Source organism: Mchenga conophoros, linkage group LG7 (assembly GCF_057382185.1).
Source record: "Mchenga conophoros isolate Kocher_MC1m ecotype Shallow Benthic linkage group LG7, M_conophoros_male_GT1.1, whole genome shotgun sequence".
NCBI lineage: Eukaryota > Metazoa > Chordata > Actinopteri > Cichliformes > Cichlidae > Mchenga > Mchenga conophoros.
In genome coordinates this window covers 60,380,075-60,402,997 of record NC_140532.1, presented here as the reverse complement: position 1 = coordinate 60,402,997, position 22,923 = coordinate 60,380,075, and the positions used below count along the sequence as shown (strand labels likewise).

Genomic DNA, 22,923 nt, shown 5'->3' with positions numbered 1-22,923 from the left:
CCTATATTAAAGCTGCTATACAGAATCTGCAAAACAAACTGGGTTGAAACATTTTTGACCCTCTTTAACAACATTCCAACATAACATTATAATTGATTGGGGAGATTAAAATTAATGATATATTTTTATGTGGTTCAGCCACAACTCTACTAAAACCTCAGCCAGTAATAGGTAGGCCAATTTTTGGACCGTCCAATTGTCTGTATGACTGCCACAGTAGGTACATCACATTATCAGAAAGTGCCAAACAGCCCTGGTGGAGTGAGGAGCTGTAAAGAGAAGCAGATGTTCTGTTTATATTCTAAAAATGTTTTAAGCTTGTTTCAAAGATTCTGTACAGCAGCTTTAAATGTTTTCCAAAAGCACACACACACTTAACTTATCAGTGTTTCTCAAACTTTTTACAGTGTGTACCACCTGATAAAAATGTCAAGCTCTCCCAAGTACCACTATGAAAGCATGAAAGTCATAAATCTTACAACACAAAATTATTATTATTAAATTAGTAAAATTAGTATCTGCAATAAAGCTTTTTTCATACATTGTATACATTCAACCACGGGCAAAGTTGCCTCCATTTCTATAGTTTTTATTAATATTTTTTAATAATTAATTCTGTTTTGGGAGTGTTTTTTATTTATCTGTATTATATTAAACACACACATTAAAAGTGAATCTCTATCCAAAAAATGCACTCAGTTTACTTTTTACTCACTATGAGCATCATTCATTATTCTCCTCCAGTAATTAAGGTTAGGATATGTACTTTTTCTATTCCAATCCATTCTTCTTTTGCAGCATTTAAATAACCTTTATCAGATTTGATGGTTTTGTTACAGACTTTTCAAAAAAGTGTTTTGCTTTTCTTTCACAAATGTGGGATTAAATTGTGTTAAAATGCCACAGCACCAATTCGCCTGTTGATGGTAAATGGTAAATGGCCTGCATTTGTATAGCGCTTTTCTAGTCCCTAAGGACCCCAAAGCGCTTCACACTACATTCAGTCATTCACCCATTCACACACACATTCACACACTGGCGATGGCAAGCTACATTGTAGCCACAGCTGCCCTGAGGCGCACTGACAGAAGGAAGTTGATCTCCAACTTCCTTCCCCCCTCACTCGTGAACCTATCTATATCACGTTATATCACGTTATCCAAGCCAAAATCGATTTTAATCAATAAATCGATAATCAAAACCCACCTCTAATGGGAACCACCACTCCGGTCTGCCAATCCAGAGGTACTGCCCCTGATCTCCCATGCAACATTGCAGTAGCTTGTCAACCAAGACAGCCCTGCAACATCCAGAGTCTTCATGAATTCAGGGCAAACCTTTTAACCAGAAAGCCAGTTCTAGACTTTCCTGGATTGGGGGTATGGGCTTGAATCCACAGAATACGAAAAGTTTAGCATGCAACTTTTCATTCCCCCTTCCACTTAGAGTTATTTGGCCAGCTGTACCATAATGTTAATATTTAATATTAAATAACATCAAGTGTGAACAGCAGAAAATGTTGCCAATTTAAAAACCAAACAAAAACAAAAGTCTAAATAAATATTCCACTTATATATTAGATTCCTCCACATCTTCTGCACTTTTTTTTAATCAACATCTGTAAATCTTAGTACAGGGAAGGAGGCAGTGAGATCAGCAGCAGATCTCAACTTCCAGTCTGAAAGTTAATAAATATGTCAAAAGGAATTAGCTGGTGTAAGTTAGCTATGTGTTCTACGGAACTGTGAAAAATAGATTCCTAAATTGTGGTTGATGCAGTAAATGATGGGGAGATTTCATCCCCACTGTGAATTAAATGTATTGTAGAAGCAGGGGTGTCTGGACTGGGGGGGGGGTAATCCCTGAATGATAATTTGAAGCTGGGGGTCAACATAAAAGGTACTATTTCAATCTGTGAAAATCATAGAATTCAATGCAGTACACATACTGCAACTACCACAGCCATGGCAATCAGGGGCGTAATTTCCAGGGGGGTTAGAGGGGTTATGACCCCCCCGATAATCAAACCCAACCAATATCACCCCCCCAATAAAATTATGAATTATCTTGTGTAAATAGCCTTTTTTTTTCTTTACTCATTTAACTTATTACGAGCAAAATAGTTGCATGTTAAATCATCTGGAAATGTACCCAGATTTATTTATTTATTTAGACAGAGGACACAAGTTACAAATGATTTGCTTTCCTGCTTTTGGCAATATCTCTAAAATGAGAAGCATTCTGTCTCAGAGGGGTGATGAAAAACTACTTCATGCATTTTTTAATTTCTAGCCAGGACTATTGTAATTCATTATTATCAGGTTGTTCTAAACCCTCCCTGAACAGCCTTAAGTTGATCCAAAATGCTGTAGCGAGAGATTCCCAGCCAGCCGTGGCAGATGCTGCAAATCCCTGAGCCTGGTTCTACTGGAGACTTCTTCCTTAAAAGGGAGTTTTTCCTTCCCACTGTCACCAAATGCTTGCTTAAGGGCCAGGTCTTTCTTGGAGATGAGATTTAAATCTCAATGACACTTTTTACTTAGATAAATAAAGGATACGAAGAATAAAGAGGGGGATGTCTGACTGCTGGAGTTTTCTCTGTGTTATTGTAATGTCTTTTGCCTTGCAAAATAAAGCACCTTCAGCCAACTGCTGTTATCTTCCTCTATAAATAAAACTAAATTGAACTTTTATTGTGTATATAAACAGGGAATCGTATGAATCAAATCTAATTGTCACGTTCAAAAAGTGAGTAATTATTTTCATCATATTTACTATTGGGTTTTAAAATTAGTGATATATTTTGCACCACATTTATAAATTAAGACAACGCGCGACACGAGTAAAATAAAATTAAGAATTAAATTCAATATTTTTATTTTTCTGCCATGCAGACCGCAAATAAGTCATGTGATCTCATCACGTGACTGGGTTCAAAGTTGAAAGTCAAACAGCATTACAGCTCCTCAGTATGGCGGTCTTGGTAGGTTGCAGATCCTTTTGGCAATCTTTTCGCGTACAGGCAGCGCATCGACAAAGTGCGTGTAGGCTAGCCGCTGCCTTCTTCTCCAGACGGTATGTTCTGTCTAACAGAGTCGTGCTTTGTCCTCGCCTGAACGGCCACGGTGCTGTTACGCGATACTACAGCTCCGACTCAAAGGATGACCTGCGCGTTAGATACCTAGACGGAGAAGACAGCGGTAAGTTCTTGTCACAGCCTGCATTACCTGGAATGCGAGTTTGTCAGGAGAAAGCTGGTGTTATTGTCGAAACGGAATTCCAAAAAAGTCAAAGTAAAAGGTGGCACTCACATCACTGTGTAACATGATGTCATCCTAGACCGTAACAAAACACCAGAAAAGGTTCAAATTCATTTAATGCAGGTACATTTCCAAAAAAGAATTTGATAATCCCTTACCTTTAAGGCGAACAGAATGCAGTTTTGAGATTGTTTACTGGTAATGTTTAATAATTATGAGGAATTTCAAGTTAGTCGAATTTTCTCGAAAAGCTAGTGATATATATATATATATATGCTCTCTGACCATCTCGGCTATTCTTATATTTATCTTCTTTTTCAATTATATATTTATTTTGTTTATTGATTTCATTGTATGCTTAAAGTATGGTTTTAACTGCTATCTCTGTTTTATTATTGGAAAGCACTTTTGTCAACTTTGTTGTTTTTAAAAGTGCTATATAAATAAAGATGGATTGGATTGGATTCTGTTTTGGTGACATTAACGTGTGTGGCGTGGTCAGTCAGCAGGATGTCACATCTATCTTTCAGGTATTGTCGTCGTTGGAATAAATCGACCAAAAGCCAAAAATGCCATAAGCAAAAATCTTGTGAAAATGGTATGTATTGCTATGTGCCTTTTAGTCTATTTGTATTTTTTAAAATTATGGTTAGAACCAAGCAAACAATTCATAAGTTTCATCTAGAATTCTACTTGCCTGCACTACACATAGGCTTCTTTGTGCTTAGGTCATTCAGAGAGCTTGGCTACTTGAATTATACATTATATGTAGTTATGGGTCATTATGGCTCAGGGGTGGCGATCTTTTTACATGTGTGAGTGAATTTAGTTTAAAAAGTTTTCAAGTGGTTAAAGATCTAAATGCCAGTCAATACTACAATTTCCTTTTCCACTCTTAATCTCCTCTAGTCACAACTTCTATAAACCAATTAACTTTCTTGATGAACAGTTTTAAAATTAAACGGCTTTAAGATCTGGAAAGAGTGCACACTTGTCTCTGTTCACCAATAACAGCTAACTATGACTAAGCTGTCCATGTTGTTTATGTCCTCATATAACTCAGTAACAGAAAAATAGACTTCTGCTCTTTAAATATCTGCTGAGCCTAAGCACTCAGTAGAAACTTAAGAGCTCAAAAGTATTTTACTAAACTTTTAATATTTCTTAAGTACTAGTTTATCCTGAACTGTGCTTCAAGTTATTTATTTTCAGTTGTCATAATTTATAAAATGTTGACAGACATTTTTTGTTGTTGTTGGAAAACTTTTTTGTCTTTCAGATGTTTGAAGCTGTGGAGGACATCAAGAAGAATAAAAAAGTGCGCAGTGTAATTTTATGCAGTTTGGTTCCTGGTATATTTTGTGCAGGTATACTGTCCTTGCTAATTGGGCTATTTTCTTTTTGAACCATAATTGGAATAATAATAATAACATTAAAAATGCTCTATGTTTTACTTGTCATTCTTCAGTTGTTGATAAATTCCCACATCACTATGATCCGGAATCTGAAATACCCATCTTGGGTCTTGTGAGCGAAATTCGGCTTTAAATTCAGAAACGGTAGCAGATGCCAAAACTGTGTGTGCTGGTAATGCACTCCTCTGCTGTATGCCTCAGGAAGCCACTTACCTCTGGCTGAACGCTTTTCCTTTGTGTCTATTGGCAGGTGCAGATCTGAAGGAGAGGGCCAAGATGCACCAGAGCGAAGTGGGACCATTTGTATCCAAAGCAAGAGCCCTCATTACAGAGCTAGGTAAAGTCTGAATCATGCAAAATGAATTCGTGAATTGTTTATTTATTGAGTTGGAAGTGCTTTAATGGTTGTTTGAGGTTCATGCCACACTTGCACAAATCTCTACTTAAACTGTTCACACAAATAATTTATGGACAAATCCTACATTCATCAATATTTATTTACCACAATTTGTAAGTAATGTGAATACATTTTGTTTGAACCAGTACTTTTCTTAAATTCAGTTCACTTTTTGTTATATATGGCAGTTCCCAATGATGGTCAGTCCTGTATAAATACAGTGTGCGTCTCCTTGATTGATAGAAGATCATTCTTTTCATAGGAAGCCTGCCAGTACCAACAATTGCTGCAATTGATGGTGCTGCCTTAGGAGGAGGTTTGGAAATGGCCCTTGCTTGTGACATCAGAATTTCATGTAAGACTCAGAGGACTTTACTTTGTGCCTGTGTTTACTAATATGACATTAGTAGCGCCCCATAGTAAACCTGAAAGGGCTACACTCCAAGGAATGTATGAAAATCAAATATATATTATGAAATGTGTTTGTAGTACATTTTACAACTTTTATAATCTTTGAGTGAGAACCTGAGTTATGGCATGCTGCTAACACGGATGCTAAACATGCAGTAGAACATATTTTAACCAACTTAAAAATCAGTTTAACTGTGGCTTGAATTTAAAGTTTACTTGGCACTTTAAGCTTTACTTTTATGAAGATCTGAAGCACTATTGGTCTCATTAAAAATAAAGATGTGAAAAAAAAATTAAATAAATGCTTTCTTAATCCGATGTGTTTGAGAAATTTTGCTGCACATTTTCCAAAGCCACTAAATGCTACTAAGAAAAGTAGTAATTCCACCTCAGGATTGACCACTTGTGATTGGTTAGTTTATGTCACTCTTAAAATACATTAATATGCTGAGATGGAACAGAGTTGCAGTTCTCACTGTTCTTCACTTTAGTGGTTTTAATGTTTTGTATGTTAAGAGCGTACATCAGTAGTAGTGGTAGTAATAATTTTTCTCTTTAATCTTTCTAGCCAATACTGCCAAAATGGGACTAGTTGAGACTAAACTTGCAATTATTCCTGGAGCAGGTACAGCATGTTTTATTTCATTTCTTTGTAAATTTTGTAGTTTCATTTTATATTATGTTGTCTATAAAAATGTAGTGTGTAAACAGAGCACTTATTAGATTTAGAAACCTTGGGAAGATAACTTGGGGAATTGTTTCCACAACTTGTCCTATAGTTTCTCCACAAGGTGGTCATTTTTACATTGAATTTCTACTACAGATGGAGGGCAGTATCAGTGTATCAATGGGTGAGGCCATATTCTATCCAGGTTTCTCCTGTGCCCTGTGCAGGTGGTACACAACGTCTCCCTAGGGTGATTGGCGTCTCTCTTGCCAAGGAGCTCATCTTTGCTGCACGAGTGGTTGATGGAACACAGGCGCAACAAATGGGTCTTGTCAGTCATTCTGTGGAGCAGAATGACAGTGGAGATGCTGCCTACTTGAGGGCTCTGGAGCTTGCACGGGAGATTAACCCCCAGGTAAGAAGATCATGTAACTGATAAGCAGATCTTTGTATCAATAATTTCAAGACCCTATTTTTACAATGCACTCTTACCCAACTGGACACTACTCCTTCGAGGTCTGCTTGTTGCAAAATGTGAGCACTCCATTGCGACTGTTATTTTTAGCTCTCTGTCAAAATTGCTATTCTAAACACCTGAATATTCACACTTGAGTTGCATGCCAGATTTCACCCTCTCTGAAAACAGAATCTCTCAGCTTGACTTTGAGAAAGTGGAAAGTCTCAGTGATTCAAATTACAGATAGTGAGTGGTCTTTGTGCTGGTATGGAAAGTCTTCTATTTTATTAATGTAGTGAGAGCAGTTCAGTTCAAGCTGTTTCACCCATAGTTGTCCCCTAGAACTCTCATCATGTTGCAGTAGAGCTCTTACAATGTGACCTAGGGGATGAAATTATGGTGCACAACCCTATAAATTTGTAAGAAAACTACAACCCTGGTGCTGGTTGGGCTTCTGCTCAGTTGTACCTTCTTCAGGCTTTCTCCCTGAACACAGCAGTTTAGACGCGGTCAAAAAAGTGCTTGAGGTGTTTAGTGCCAAATTGAAAGGATACATTTTTGTTTCCTTTGATCATTCATATTTTAAAAAATGAACATTTTGTGCAAAACAACCTGACTAAAAAAAAACAGCGAAACGTTTTCTCATATTAACCATTTCAACCATGGCATATAAAACTTATATACATTTTTGATTTTTTGACTCCACAGGGCCCAATTGCAATAAGGATGGCAAAGTTGGCAATTAACCAGGGGATAGAGGTAAGTGTGGTCAGTGGATGGGTGCCTTTACGGTTCTTTATTTTGTTGTAATTCTGTAATAAAATGTACATTTTCAAAACTTTACACCTTTTAAAGCTCTTCAGTTTAACTCTTTGCGGACAAAGATATTTTTTGGCTATATTGCAACCCTAACTGAGAATTCCCACATTCCCTTTCAGGTGGATTTATCTACAGGTCTGGCAATAGAAGAGGCTTGCTATTCCCAAGTGAGTAATGAAAAAGTGTGATTGTGCAGGTTGAAGATTGTTGGCATAAACGAAAGGTAGAATGTGAGGGTCAGGAAAACCTTATGTTATTCATCTCAATTATATAAAGTAGAAGAGGCTAGAGGCTATACTGCCCACCTCTGACAGAGATGTCTCTTTATTTGTTTTTACAACCAGCCAGTTTATTTCTTGCAGTAAACTGAGCAGTTTGCAATGTTACAGAGTTTTAGGGACATTTGTACCTGGAGATCTGTGCATTTAAAAAAAAAAACAACAACAACAAAAAAAACCTGTCTAACCAATAGGGTATTGTGAAACCATTGGGAGGGTAATTTGTGTCTTGTGTATATACAAGAACACAGAAGTGGCCACGGTGCATGGTTTTTACTACTCACATGCTTTTGGTGTTTTAAGGTGATACCAACTAAAGACCGTTTGGAAGGCTTGGCTGCTTTCAAGGAGAAGAGGCAGCCTCATTTCAAAGGGGAATGAAGTCATCGTTCCAGAATCGATCAGTTCTGCCTTCAGCTCTGCTACTGTTCACTGCTTCCAACATAAATTACGGGTCAGACTGAACTCGCCAATACATTAGCCCATACAGTACCCATAGGATAGTTGACAGCTGGACCTTAGGGGTTATTGTGGGCTGATGTTTCAGGCTAAAGCACTTTCTGACTTTGTCGATTCAATTCACTTTTATTTATATAGTGACAGTTTATGACAGCAGTCACCGCAAGGCGCTTTAAATTGTAAGGTAAAGACTTTGCAACTAACCACATTAAGATTTGGAGAAACAAAGCAAACTAACCTAGCTAAGTTAAATGTGTCCTGCTGTGTTCATGTCTGCATAACAGTTTTTGATTCACTTTACCAAAATGAAGTGAATGAAGATAGTTTGAGGCCCCCAAAGGAAGAAATCAATGTGCTAGTAACAAAAAATCCTTCAGATCAACTGGTTGAAAATCATTGTTATTTTTCTACAAGTCAGTTTTTGGTGCCAAATTAATCTGATTAATTAAAAAAAAAAAGATCTGAGCAAGTTGATTACTGCTCAGAGCTTGATACGTTTCCACATTTGTTTCATAGCAAACATAACCTAAACTATTTTGTTTACGTGTCATCTTTACTTTCTGTCCAATTTTGTTACTTAAGACAACATCATATTAAAGTTGTTTTTGTTTTGTTTTTTTTTAATACAAACCTTCTTTAAACACATGAGGGGTGCTTAAAGCTTACACTGTCTGAAACGATCTGAAATCGGCTTGTCTCCCTTTACAGTAACTTTGTTCTGCTTGGCTATCCCTTGAACAGGACAACAGTGGGTTGTGCTTCTCTGCTGAAAGCCAGAGCCACACCTGAGATAACGATATTATGGATATCAGTTCTGACATCATACAAAGCTAAGAGTAGAGCAAAACGCCTCAAACCTATAGTTTTTAGTCTAAAGCCAGATCTTTTGGCTTATATTGATTAAAATAATGGGATACCTGCTGTCATTATTTGTAACTGGCCATGTTCATTACGACTGTCCATCATTAATTTAAGAAGTGAATATGACAGAAAAGGAAAAGCAGAGTAAGTCCCAGGGAGACTGTAGAAGCAGCATGTTGAATGTGAATTTAAATGCATCGCAGAGCTCACTACGAACTCCAAGTCACTTAATTATTTTTAACGTATACTACATTGAAAGATGAGTGGTTTTTCTTGCAGTATACATCTGTCCATAGTACTGCTGGAAAGGTCAAAAGCGTGGGATTTGACTCTACACACATCACAAGTCTGTTCGGTTTTTAGTGTATCTGCAGAAATTGAATACATTTTCAGTTTGACTTGAGAAATGTGAACTACACTTAAAACTTTTTTTTAATTATATTCTGAAATAAAAAATAAAAAAGGCTTATCAGTGTAACTTGTGTTACTGTGGTTTTTTTTATATAAATGATATTCATTTTAAACGTGCATTAACACAGAATTTTGTTAATCATCAACTTTTTGGCTGCTACCTTCAGGAGTTGTCACAGCGCGTGATTTGCTCTCATCTCACCTTATCCCTAGTATCCTTCCTTGTTACGCCATCCCTCTGCATACCCGCTGTCACCACATCCATGAATCTTCTCTGTGAGCCCGCCCTCCGCTTGAGCTGTCATATTGATATACTCGCTTTAAATTTTGTAGGCTCTTTACCTTCTAATACAGTGGCGTTAGGCAACTGGGAAAAAAAAGGAATTGTCCTGTCCATCTTGATCGCTCACAGTGAGTGTCATTTTAAACTCTTGCCTCAAACTCTATCTTCAGACTTTGGGTCAGTACCACCATCCCCACACCATACATCATAGCAGGTGTCCCTCCCATCTTGTAAATCTCCCTTTCACGCTTGCTGCTATCCTTCTGTTGCAAATCATCCCTACTGTTACTACAGATCAGAGTGGTGCTTATAAACACCTTAGACAATGGAGACTCCTGCCTGAGTTCATCTGTCAGCCTGTCCAACACCTTTGCAAATAAGAAGGGGTGATGATGTAATGTAATACCACCTCCACCCTGAACACTTATGTCACTCCAACCACACACCTCACCACTCTTTCACTGCTGTCCTCATACAAATTTCTCTGCTACTACTGATTTTCTAATGCACCACTGCAGTTCCTCTCTTGGCACCCTATCATATACTTTCTCCAGATCAATGACACTACAACTCTTTCTGACCTTCTCTATACTTCTCTATCAACACACTCCACCTTTCTTCTTAACATAGCTTCAACAATGCTTTCCCAAATCTTCATGCTATGGCTCATCAATTGTATAACTCTGACCATCACTAGATCTGCTTTCTGGACCTCTCCTATATGGTTTCAGTTTGTGAAATAGTATTTCTTTCTTGATTTCTATTTTTTTTTGTTACATTTTATACTTACCTGTTTCAGTTTCTCAAACAAATTTTAATTTTAAACAGATAATTTAAGTTAATATAATGCAGATTTTAAATTGCCAACCAACCCTAATAACTGGTTCTGCAATCCTGCTAAGCAAGAACTGCAATCAAATATTTGCAATACCTGGCAATGTGACTTTCACAGTGCTGTTGGGGAATTGTGGCAGTCTTCTTTATTAATTTTCTTTTGTTTGGTGCTGTGCTTCAGATCACTGTCCTGCTAAATAAACCAAGTTCACTTGAGTTAGAGGGCATAAACTGCTGGCCAGACATTCTTTCAGGATTTTCTGGTAGAGAGGACGATTCATGGGACAGTCACTGCAAGTCATCCAGGTCCCATAGCAGCAAAGCATAGACCATCAAACAACCACCACCATGTTTGACCATTGGTGTGATGTTCTTCTTATGAAATACTGTTAGTATTACATGAGATGTAATAGGACACAAACCCTCCAAAAAGTTCAGCTTTTGTCTCATCAGTCCACAGGATATTTCCCCAAAAGTATTGGGTATTTTGAAGATGTTTTTGCAGTAGTTGTGCCTTAAAACTCTCCCATGAATGCCATTTCTACCCAGTTTCTTACTTTTGAATCATGAACACGGACCTTAACCTGAGGCCTGCAGTTCTTAAGATGTTGTTCTTTATTCTTTTGTGACCTCCTGGATGAGTCATTGATTACTCTTGAATTTTGGTAGGTCAGCCACTTGAAGGTTCACCACTGTTCCAAGAATTCTTGATTTGTCCATAATGATCTCACCTTAGTTCATTGGATTCCAAAGATTTAGAAAGGTTTTGTAAACTTTTCCAGTCTTATAGATGTCATTGACTTTGTATCTAATCTGTTCATACCATAATCTAAAGAAACTAATGATGTGTTACTTTGAGATGGTGTCAGTGAGTGTGGCTGGCCATCATCTGTAACCTGTTCTCTTTATGGCCACTCAGTCTACATCTGTTTTCCTGTCTTCTCATTTATGACCACCAACTTCTCCTAAATATTTTAGTCACTGTTGAAGAGTAGTCCCAACTGGTCCCAGGATATCAGCAATTTTGTATTGAACTTGTACTAGCAACCATACCTGTGTGTATTTGCCGCAGTCCAGCTTGCCTTTCTTTCTGCAACAAATACAGAAGATGGGTAAAACACTGTGTCATTATGCCCTGGAAGTCCCTGAAACCTAGTTATCAATGGATCCCACCTGTGACTACGCATCTCATTGTCCAGCCTTTACAGTGTTATGTGCAATCTCGTGGTTGTTGGTCTTGTCCCTTAGGGTTGAAGTCAGGGTTGGCTCGGGTCTCTAGCATGGGAGAGGGTGTCTATTCTGGGTGTCGAGTGGTTCTTGGGCGCCTGGGGTCCTGTGGCCCTGATTTCAGCTCCCACAAAGATGGCTGGCCTGTGGTTCTCTGGTGCTCTTGCCCTTTGGCTGTGAGGGCTCCATCTAGGGCCTCCCTTCTTCTAATGCTGGGGTGGGCATGCAGCTTTTATCAATATGTGTGGCCTGGGGTCTTCAGTACTCTGGGGGTGCTGTGGATGGCCCGGGTCTTTTTTCTGTCTGCATCTGGCCTCACATGTTGGTCAAGTTACTTGAAAAAGTAATTAGTTACTAATTACTTCTCCAAGAAATTAATCCCATTACTTTACTGATTACTCATTTTCAAAAGTAATTAGTTACTGTATTACTTCGTTACTTTTTTAAAACATGATACACAACCTGAATAAGTTATAAAGCAAAAGCCCTTTCAGGCCAGTTCTATTTTTTCTGCATAACCCATAGGCTAATTATGTTTAAGGTTGAAGCATTAGTTAATGGCAGGACTTCTTTGAGCAGTTTTGTAGGAATGGGGGTCTAAAAGACACATTGATGGTTTGGAGGAAGTAATTATTGAAGTTAACCCAGAAAGATCAGTTGGAGAAAAAAGACTAAATGAATATCAATGATGAATAGTAAGATGTTCTAGCCTAAGAAGGCTTTCTTATAAAGCAAAATACTATTTCTCCAGGCTATTTCCCTGGCTGCATGAGTATCATTTGCACCACTTACTGGACTATAACTGGAGAGCTTTCTCTAACAAACAGATTGAGCTTCTCTACCAGAACAAATACAGGAAATCTGGCATGCATTATACAATATCTCTCTACAATGCAGCAGATAATCATCTTGACTCCCACTTTAACCTCTTTTTCCCTTTCTGATTTTGAAATATTTTGCTATGATGATAATCCTTATTATTACTACTATAGCAAGAGAATTTCCCAAATCTGGAATAAATGAAGTAGATCATATGTTAATTTCAGCTTTTAAAAAGTTCTGTATAATATAAATATACACAAGTGATTGTTCATGGTAGGTCTTCCGTTGACAGATGAGTAAAGGTGTACTAATACACTAATATGGATGCATTAATAGCTAAACGTTCACATACGGGGAATAGACATTTTTGTACTGGATTCAACAGAGATGATGCTTGTGGTTTGCACACTGCTGAGAAAAAGACATCTCAGTTTAGTTAACTTCTGCTCTGTTTTATGAAAATACTTGTGCTATTTAGGAGCAATAAGTGGGCCTTGTGTTATGGATTCATCACTCCAGCAGACATCAATTATAACACTCAGTTGCAAACTTTTCAACATAGGAGTATGTTGTACCACAGAACACCACCACATCCAGAGTGAAGACTGAGTGAAGACTTTTAGGACAGAGAGTTTTGGCACTGAACTCACAGCTTTTTCCTCTTTTCAGATCATCAAACAAAATTAAATATTAGACAAAGATAACACAAGTAAATTAAAATGCAGTTTATAAATACATATGCCACAAGACCAGCCCCCAAAATACTCCTGCTCAGAAGAGGGGTTGCAAAACTGACACTGTGCCTCTTTAGCAAATCCAAGTAGCTTTTTAAAAAAAGAAGGCTTTGCACTACTGCAGGTGTTAGTAAATCTGGCCCTAAATCTTTGTTTAAAAAACAAAACAAAACATTGCACACTGTAGTTTCAACATGGCGGCCATCTGGGATTGCATTGTTAAGGACTAGGTTAACCTTGTTAACCTTGCCCCCTTCCTGATTTCCTCTTTTTGTTGTCACACTTAAATATTTCAGATCATCAAACAAAATTAAATATTAGACAAAGATAACACAAGTAAATTAAAATGCAGTTTCTAAATGAAGGTGTTAAAAGGGGAAAAACACTTTTGAAAAACTGGAGAAAAAATTCCAACCCTACATGGCCCTGTGTGAAAAAGTGATTGGCTCCTAAACCTAATAATTGGTTGGGCCACACTTAGCACCAACAATAGCAGTCAAGCATTTGTGATAATAGGCAGTGAGTCTTTTACAGCCCTGTGGATGATTTTTGTCCCACTCATCTTTGCAGAATTGTTTGAGCATGAACCATCTTTTATATGGTTAAAGGTTATGCCATAGCATCCCAGTTTGATTCACGTCAGGACTACAACTCATCAGTCCACATTTTCCCATCAAGATGTTTTCTGGCAACAGTGAGAAGAGCCTTTATATTCCTTTTGTTCAGCAGTGGTTTTTGACTTGGAACTCTGCATGCAGGCCATTTTTGCCCATCTCTGTCTTATGGTGGAGTCATGAACACTGACCTTAACTGAGGAAAGTGAGGGCTTCAGTTCTTTGGATGTTGTTCTGGAGTCTTTTGTGACCTCATGGATGAGTTGTCACTGCCCTTGCCATTTGTGTGGCAGTCACTTTTTCACACAGGACCATGCAGGTTTGGACTTTTACCTTTTAATAATAAAGTCCTCCATTTAGAAAATGCATTTTGTGTTTATTTGTGTTATCTTTGTCAATATTTAATTTGATCTGACACATTTAATTGTGGTAAACATACAAAAAAAAAATCAGGAAAGGGGCAAACACTTTTTCATCCCATTGTACATGGTGGTCTCGCTTTGCACAGCAGAATTTGTCATTTCCGGACCTGTAATCCACAATTATTGCTGTCTGTCATGAAGTGCAGGTAAATTAAAACAGAACAAAACCTCAACCGGAGAACCATATATGAAAATCAAAATGAAAATCAAAATACAAATGTTTTTATTTTTTCCACATTTTTAAAAAAATGTATCATATTTATCTTAACCTCAAGAACAATCTACACAATCAATACATTTTTCTAGTACAATGATGGTGATCATCGGGCTCAGTCTGGGGGCGACATCACTGCACTTGCAGCCATGTCTTTTTTTCTTTTGCATCCTGTGATTAGGATTTGTTGTTTAGGGTTAAGTTAGGCTGAAGGTAGACATGCATTGCTTATGATATAGAATAAGGGTAGTCATTTGTGCAAGGCTGTGAACAGACTGTTGAGGCCCTGGCCAGCAGTTACGTGCAGACCTGGCCTGTGGCTTAATGCTGCTTGCTCAGGGCCTGACAACAGACTGAACATCCCCACTGTGGCTGGCCTCCTTCCGGCAGATGTCCCAACTCTAAGCCGGGGGGAATCCCACCACAAGTCAGAGTTGCGTAAAGAAAGACCGGTTCCCCAATACTGGAAACCTGCACCCCAGACGCTTCTCATGGGAAACATAGAAGGTGCAAGTGTAACGGCATCCTTCACAGATTTCTTCTTTTTTTTTAAGGAACATTTTTTGTCACCGCAGGACAGTTTGGAAGATGTGGCTCTTCCTCCCTGAGCATGTTTTGTGGGGCTGTTTGCAACTGTTTCTTAACATGTGGTTTGGGCCTCAAATTGTCGAATTGAAGGCCATCTCAACAGTATTTACACTGAGCAAACACTTTAAAATTTTGTACAACCAAAGTAAAGCCAACATTAGAAAATATTATTAGGTAGAACATAGTTAGGTTTGTGATGTTGAATAAAACTATCTGCACCAAATTTCACTAGAGGGAAAAATAATATTTGTAATTTTTAAAAATTGGATGAACTGAGTCCATAAAACTGGATTAACTACAAATTATATCAGTTGCCAAGTTATGAGTCATTAATAGGTGTGTCGTGTATTATAGATATAAAGGCAATAATAAAGTTATGAGGAGAAGAAATCTGGAGCTCCTATTAGAAGGAATTCAAGAATCAAGGCTCCTCTTTTCTAATAAAACAAAGGTAAACTTTAAAAAGCCAACTGCAGTTATAAAGGGCAACACATTACCTTAAAAGCAGTTATATTTCTTAATTGGGATCAGGCAGCTTCTAGAAGTTCACAGATGAGCTAAAAAGACAAATGAGTACATGAAAACCCTCAGTGTTATTCATGGAGAATGAAGCAGTCCTAGTTCACTGGAATTGAAATGGGTCAGCAATCTGACATGATCGTCATTCCTGATGTGCAGCCCAATGAAGATGTTTAATGTGTGCAAAAACCTGCTACTTAACATCCTGCTTTTGAAATCTCTTCGACCAGATTAAGCAACACAAAAAACACTTGATGGATTTTTCAAAATTGCACATTGTACACAAAATCCACACAATCTAGTCTCTCAGTTTAAATTCCTGTCTTCTTTAAGCTCTGTTTAAAATACAGAGTAGATCTGTCTTATCCATTTTTCACCAAGCTTTTGGAACTAAACATAACTAGCAGTGTCACAACAGACGGAATACCTTTTACTCGCTCCAGCTTTTTTAGTGGAAATGCATAACATTTGTGTGACGTGATCTTACATTTTACCTCAGGTCATCTTAAATGATCTTAACCCATTTTTGTTTCTTTGACAGCTTGCAACAGCTGTGGTGTTCAAGTTGTCAGTTTAATCAAATTTGACTCAAGCATTTACTTGAATGTATATAGTCAATAGAGTTTGACAGTCAGAGATAAGAGACAGTGTGTACCCAATTTCTGTTTCTGACAGAAAATAAAAACAACAACAACAAAAACAAACACATAATAATAGGTCCAACAGCTGGGCTACTCTAAACCTACATAGTAAATTAGTTGCATCTCATCACTGGTCACTTTGAATAAGTAGATTGTCAAATTTAAGTACACCATAAAATGTAAATGCTTTATCATTTTATTTTACAGTTGTTTGCCAGCTTTTCAATTGATGTCCAGTAAAAATGGACATCAATTTTGAAATGTACCAAAGTGAAAGCTATCTATCTCCTCTCATCTCAAGCAGTAGTCTGTCATCAAGCTTTTCGCCTGTTTTGGTCCTTTACATCACTCCATCTTGTGGTCGTAGTTGGCTATTGCGACTGGAATTACACCCTCCTTGGATCCCATTGGAAACTGTAGTATGTCTACTTTTTACAGGCATTTCAGTTTCACATTATCAATCGCTTGTCAAGCTGAGAGCCAAGCAGCTTTTTCTGGTTGCTTGTGCAGGAGACTGCTGGGAGATTAGCATCCTAGACACTGGCTCTGCTTTTATTGCTCTGAGAAAGGTTACAAGCAATGGAAACAGAACTACTCTCAGTAAAATAGATAATCTTGTGTGATTTATCATAATAACAGAATCGTCTACTTTTACTTGACCTTGGCCAAAATGTGTGTTATATAAACAAAATAGAGTGCAGAGTTTAAAAAAATACAGTGATTCTATTAGCATGTTAGCAAGAAAAATCTTGATGATGACGAGATGTCAGATCTTTAATAAAGCAGATAAGTGAAACAGGTGCTGGCACACTTGGCCTACTATAAAAGTCGTTGCATCCGAGCAATAGAGACCAGATCCATTTTTGTACCTGTGAGTCTGGGGATTAACTGGCTTTTCTGCCCATCCCCAAGTGTCTACTAGAGAAGCTACAGGTTTTGGCCATTTTTCCTTTTTTTAAGTTCTGGAGGTTGACACTTAGTTCTGAGCTGAGTGCCACTTAATGACATTTTTTCAAGAGGAAAAGTGTGGAAAAAAATAGGAGTAATGTCAGCATATAATCTAACACTTTCTAAAACAAAAACAGTTTTATCTTATGATGCTCATATGGCCAAACAGGAATGTGACTAGGGCAATGTGACTGGTTAAATAATAATGTAAGAAGTTCAGCTGCATTGCCTGAAAATTTTAAAAGCTATCAGTGCAGACTACAGCCTTCAGGTCATGGTGTTCTGGAAACTAATATTTTAATCCATCAGAAGTGAGTCAGTGAGAAACTAAGATGTTTGAATGGAATTCAAGCTAATGACAATAACCACTTGATAGCGGGTATGTTACCCAGAATATGTTGTGTGTGTGTGAGGTGTCCTCAGACACTTTTGTGGCTGCGGTTTTATGTGTTTCAAGTTGTCTTCACGGCACTTCTCTCTATAGGGTTGAGTGCTGTGTGACTGGATTAACTGTCAAGATCCAGAGATAGATTAACCTCCTAAGACCCGAACTCTTTCATGTCATGCATTTTTAATTTCTCTTTGCTATTTGGGCTGATTGGGACCTGACGAATGTAAAAACAAAGAATTACCAGATTTTTTTTACCAGATTTTTGTTTCTGAGAGAAATGAGATCCACATACGAGGACATTCGTTTTAAATTTTGATAGAGCAGCAGCAGTATAATGTCCTTGTAAGTGGATATCAGGCCCTTGTAAAGCAAAATTTTGTATTTTGGTCTAGACAACCCAAAATGTGATGTCCACATATGTGGACCCAGGTCCTAGGAGGTTAAAAATTCAAATGAAAAATTGTATAACTAGTGTATTAGCAAAACACTTAATTAAAGTGGGGGCATTTGGCCAACCAGGTAGGGCCTGCATCTTTTGAACTTGCCTGTTTGAAAACCAAGCATGAATTGAACAGGAATTGATAAGAATATAGCAATTTAGATTCTGTTATCAAGATCACTTATTGATTTGATTCTATGAGTGATTCTCTTATTGATTCTCATTGGGTTCTCATTAGCTCTACATTCATGCAAACTAATTACATGCTATGTGGTCAAATGTTTGTGTTGGTAATGGAATGTAGTGCACATAATATACAGAACACCTCTCTTAAAAGTAATGCAGTATGTTATTTAATTACGCCCAGGATACATTAATTCATTGTACAACTTGTTATGTTACTTTTGCATTACTCTGTAAAATGTCCTGAAATGCACTGTCACATAATTACCATTTACCAATAATATAAAATAACACAAATCTCTATTATAATGAGGACAGAGACATGATTTTGTACTCCAGTAGTTAGGTATGAACACAAAGCTGCCAGAGATGCAAAAGCAAAGCGAGGATGAAAACATGAACAGGCAGAAACAGATGCCTGACTGCTCATCCACTTGTTACCTGTTAAGGTCAAGCTCTGCTGCTGGTTTGGCATTTACTCAGCTTTAGCATAGACCTGGCTTCTTGGCTAGCTTAGCGTTAGCATGCAGGTGTCTGTGCAGATGCTTGCAAAGAGCCAAAGTTTTTCTGCTCTGCTTCTGTAATAAAAATGAAATGAATGTCCATATCCATACTTCAGACTGACAGTAGCAAAGTCCAAGAACTGACACGTTTTTTCTGGATGCTTCTGCTATGATCATTTGTAATGTTTGGAGAGCAGCCAAACTGCGCTTTACACTTTGGAGTTGAAAGCCCTGAAATCTTTATCTCTATTGGTGCCAGACTAATATAATGTAGTTTTATTATAGCAAAATTCTACTTATAGTGAATAAAACGAGGTAAGGACTTATATGCCATACATGCTTTTGTCAGGTTTAGTTTGTATGTGGATTATGAGCATATGCAGCACTGACTGCAGTTCACTTAGAAGGGGTGTCATAAAGTTTTCTAGAGACTATACAGAGAGCACTGACAATGTTAAAATGTCCAGAGGTCTTTAAAAAAAACACTCTTTTGTCAGACTATATTGAAAAAATCGCGTTGTAGATTTGATCAAACCTTTTGATGTAAGCGCAATATTGACTTTTATTTTGACCTGATGGTGGGAGTGTTGCATCACCATTGCATTAGTCCCATTTAATCCCAGAATTCGCCTTTCACTAACAGTGCATATGCACAAATGTGTGTGCAAACTTTACATATGAATGTTTCATGCATAAATGCACGATTTATCAGTATTTTCTTATATTCATTTGTTTGTGCTCTACGAACAACTCTGGAACTGCATTAGGCCATACGTGCAAACAAATAATCATCAGCCAAGAGCTTTTAGGAAACAAAATCTCACAAAGACAAACCATTGCAAATAGACTGCATTAAATTCCCTTTCAGAGTCTCTGTCTGTGTGTTCTGCTGGGTTCCCTTTGTAGTCATAAGTGTTATAGTGGCACGGTTAGCTCCCAGCTGGCACATCCCTTAATTCTGGGAATAGTTTGGCCAACAAGTTAATAATAATTTAATGGGGTATTATTTAGGCATGCACTCATAACTGCTAAGGACATGTGATGTTTGTGCTGCACTCAGCTGTGACATGGGGTTGTCTGACACTGACTCAGGGGAGGAGGAAACGGTGAGCCCTTCTCAGGAGACCCCTGCTGGTTCACTCCTTGGAAAATATTTCTACTGGACCAATCTTAGGACCATGCTCTACACTCAGCCTTTGACTAAGTAATAATGATGGCCAAATAGTGCACCCCAATGTAGCACTGATATTTCCTAATCTCTTAATGACTATATTATATATATTATATTATACAGACTACATTAAGTGAGTCATGACACTCACACAGAGGATGAGCATACCCAGTTGTTGGTGTCAAAAAGCTGCTGGGAAATTATTTTTCAGTTGGCTCACTAAAACTCAAAAGCAGCATATGGAGTATGACAAAACTCTGGGTGTATGTACCTCATTAGTCCATTTCACCAGAGTGCAAAGGGATATTGCTTTGTATTCTAGTGCATGCAACGTGATATCCTGAGGCAGTGCCAGATTAATATTACTGCTTGTTGTGCTATGTTTAAGTTTAATTCCATTTTAAATACTTTATTTCTATTTAATGTTGAGCATCATATTCTAAATATCACATTTGTAGTGACTGTCCTTTAAGGACCAAATACCTGTGAAAAAGAATTAGTTGTTCATGAACTCAGAAACACAGGTCTACATTTTGATTTTTCAAAAAGTATGTTAATATATAATTTTTTAAAAATCAGCTGAATTAAATGGCATGAGGAATGAGTGATGTGGTCAGTATCCACAGGTTAATATTCACAGGGAATTCAAAATATAAATGAAAATTGCCAAAACAGTTGGTTAAGCTTATGTATGTATGTATGTATGTATCTTTATTTATTTCAGACATAATAAAAAAACAAAAAAACAAAACAATATATACTCGTCTACATGTATTTTCATTTACGAATACGAATATATGTGTAGATATACACACACACATGTATTTGTACAGACAAACAAGAAAGAAATATAATAAAATAAAACACATTCGTCTAACATGAGATAACAGTTGTTTGATCTGAAAAGGAGTAGGAAGAAGTATGCACATACTTATTAACTCCTACCCCTGCTCGACATCTTATTAATCCCACATATTTACCTAATTCTCCTCATCACATACTCCACACAATACACAAGAAAACTTATATCAACAAGGCTGGCACGATATTTATAATTTCAATACGAGTTGACATATTTATACATACAATGGGTGATTGTCTTTTTCAATATCATATCCTTCCAAAAGTAATTTTTGAAGTGTCTTTATGAACTTGCCAATTCCTGAGCATTGCTGTAATTCTGCAGTAAAGCTATTCCACAGTTTTACTCCATAAATAGTTACACAAAACGTTTTAACATTTGACCGTGCTTTAAGGATCTTCAGATTCAACTTACCCCTTATTCCATTCAGTCATTCTCATTAATCTGTTAATCTGAAAGTGCTGATGAGCCTGGACCTGCAACAAGTTTTTCCTGCTCCATCAATGTGGTTAACAAGATGAAACTCATCTGTTATGATGGCAGATTTCTGAAACTTGTTGATTTGCTACTGTGTTTCCACACTGCTAGTAACTGATGACAGAACAGTGAAAGGAAACCAGCAGCAGCTTGCCTGGCACTCTCTTTTCCCATCAGTCTACCATAAAACACCAGAGGGTTATCCACAATGTGGATGCGCAAACCACCAAAAACAAGCTGCTGATCTCTCAGCTTGCCTAGCTCCAGTTATTGTTAACAGGAGACCGACAGCAAGCCCTCAGAGGCAGAGATGCCAGAGCTATGAGATGAAACGTAAAATAAATGCAGCTTTCAGCGACAATAGCCAACTCTGGAAACAAGATGGCAGTATTGTGCATCCTCTTTAATGTAGTCTCCAGGTTGAAGTGATTTGTCAAGTCACTAACTGGCTGTGGTAGATAGCTGCCCCTCCCTTAGCCTGGTTGCCTTTGTAAAATCAAACACCTAGGCATGCAGACTGCTTCCACAAACTCCTGTGTAAGAACAAGTCACTCTCAGGAGCTCAGTGGATTACAACATGGTACACAATAAAGTGTGGTTGCTTACTCATCTACCTTGTCTGACCATCTGAAAACAGTCATCTTTGTTGTTTACAGGAAGATTATTTACCTTGAACCTTGCCAGATGTGATTTTGTAAACCTATGGTCATATACTTAAGGCACTGCATAATTCAACAAGTAAATGATAAACTGCATACTGCATCTATAACAACAGCTTGACTTCATAGTAGAAGAGCCTGGGTACCCAGCTTGCCCACCTGCAGTCCAGACCTTTCACCAGTTGGAAAACATCTGGTGTATCATGATACAAAAATGGAAGAACTGGGATTGTTGAGCAGCTAGAATCGTATATCAGAACAATATTCCTCTGCCAATATTCCAGCAACTGGTCTCCTCAGTTCACTGATATTTATAGATCAAGAGGAGGTGGAGCTAAAGATAAACATGTCCTTGACCTAGCGTTTCTCAGTTTAAACATTTGATATAGATAGAGAGCAGATAGTCTGTCTTTCACATTACAGTATGTATCTGTAGGTAATATAAGCAGACATTCTTAGCATTCCAATCCTCTGTTAACCATCTCCCTCTGTTGGCTTTTATTGGTGTCATTTGTGTTCGCAATGCTCTAATTCTCTGATTAAAAAGGCCTCAGTAACTTCCAGATTTGAATCTGATGCCATGTCTTTTTCTTTTTGAACTGTTACAGATTTACATATAACTTTACTACCAAAAACTGTACTTGTAACCAAGAAAAAAACAAATATCACATCATAAGATGGCATTGTAGTTGCTTCATCATCTTTCTTCACTTCCAATCTCTGTGGCACAGAGAGAGTTGTTGATACCTTTGTTAACATCTTGTTTTAATCAGAATCCTAGGGTTGTGTGATGTGTTGCTGCCATGTTTCATTTCCACCAGTTCTTTAGAGTAATTTGTTCTGGTTTGCTACAATCATCTGTACCAGGTATAGAGGCTTAAGATTTTGGTACCTAAATAGATAGGTTTACTTTTGAAAAAGATTTGTAATGCATTTATGAAGCTCTAGCTCTAGTCA

General features: G+C 37.6%; 1 protein-coding gene across 1 annotated transcript; it reads left to right on the top strand.

The window, feature by feature from the left end:
* Positions 1 to 2,926: 2,926 nt before the first annotated feature.
* On the top strand, positions 2,927 to 9,502 carry auh (AU RNA binding protein/enoyl-CoA hydratase). The gene is made up of 10 exons (XM_085280555.1): positions 2,927 to 3,200; positions 3,791 to 3,858; positions 4,540 to 4,627; positions 4,926 to 5,012; positions 5,335 to 5,427; positions 6,052 to 6,108; positions 6,378 to 6,565; positions 7,316 to 7,366; positions 7,546 to 7,593; positions 8,008 to 9,502. The coding sequence occupies exons 1-10, from the start codon at positions 2,972 to 2,974 to the stop codon at positions 8,083 to 8,085; spliced, it is 987 nt and encodes a 328-aa protein (XP_085136681.1). The 5' UTR covers positions 2,927 to 2,971; the 3' UTR covers positions 8,086 to 9,502.
* Positions 9,503 to 22,923: the final 13,421 nt, after the last annotated feature.

Coding starts and splice junctions, on each gene's coding strand:
- auh (XM_085280555.1), top strand. CDS start 2,972: ATGGCGGTCTTGGTAGGTTGCAGATCCTTTTGGCAATCTTTTCGCGTA. Junction 3,201..3,790: donor CCTAGACGGAGAAGACAGCG/GTAAGTTCTTGT, acceptor TCTATCTTTCAG/GTATTGTCGTCGTTGGAATA. Junction 7,367..7,545: donor CAATTAACCAGGGGATAGAG/GTAAGTGTGGTC, acceptor ATTCCCTTTCAG/GTGGATTTATCTACAGGTCT.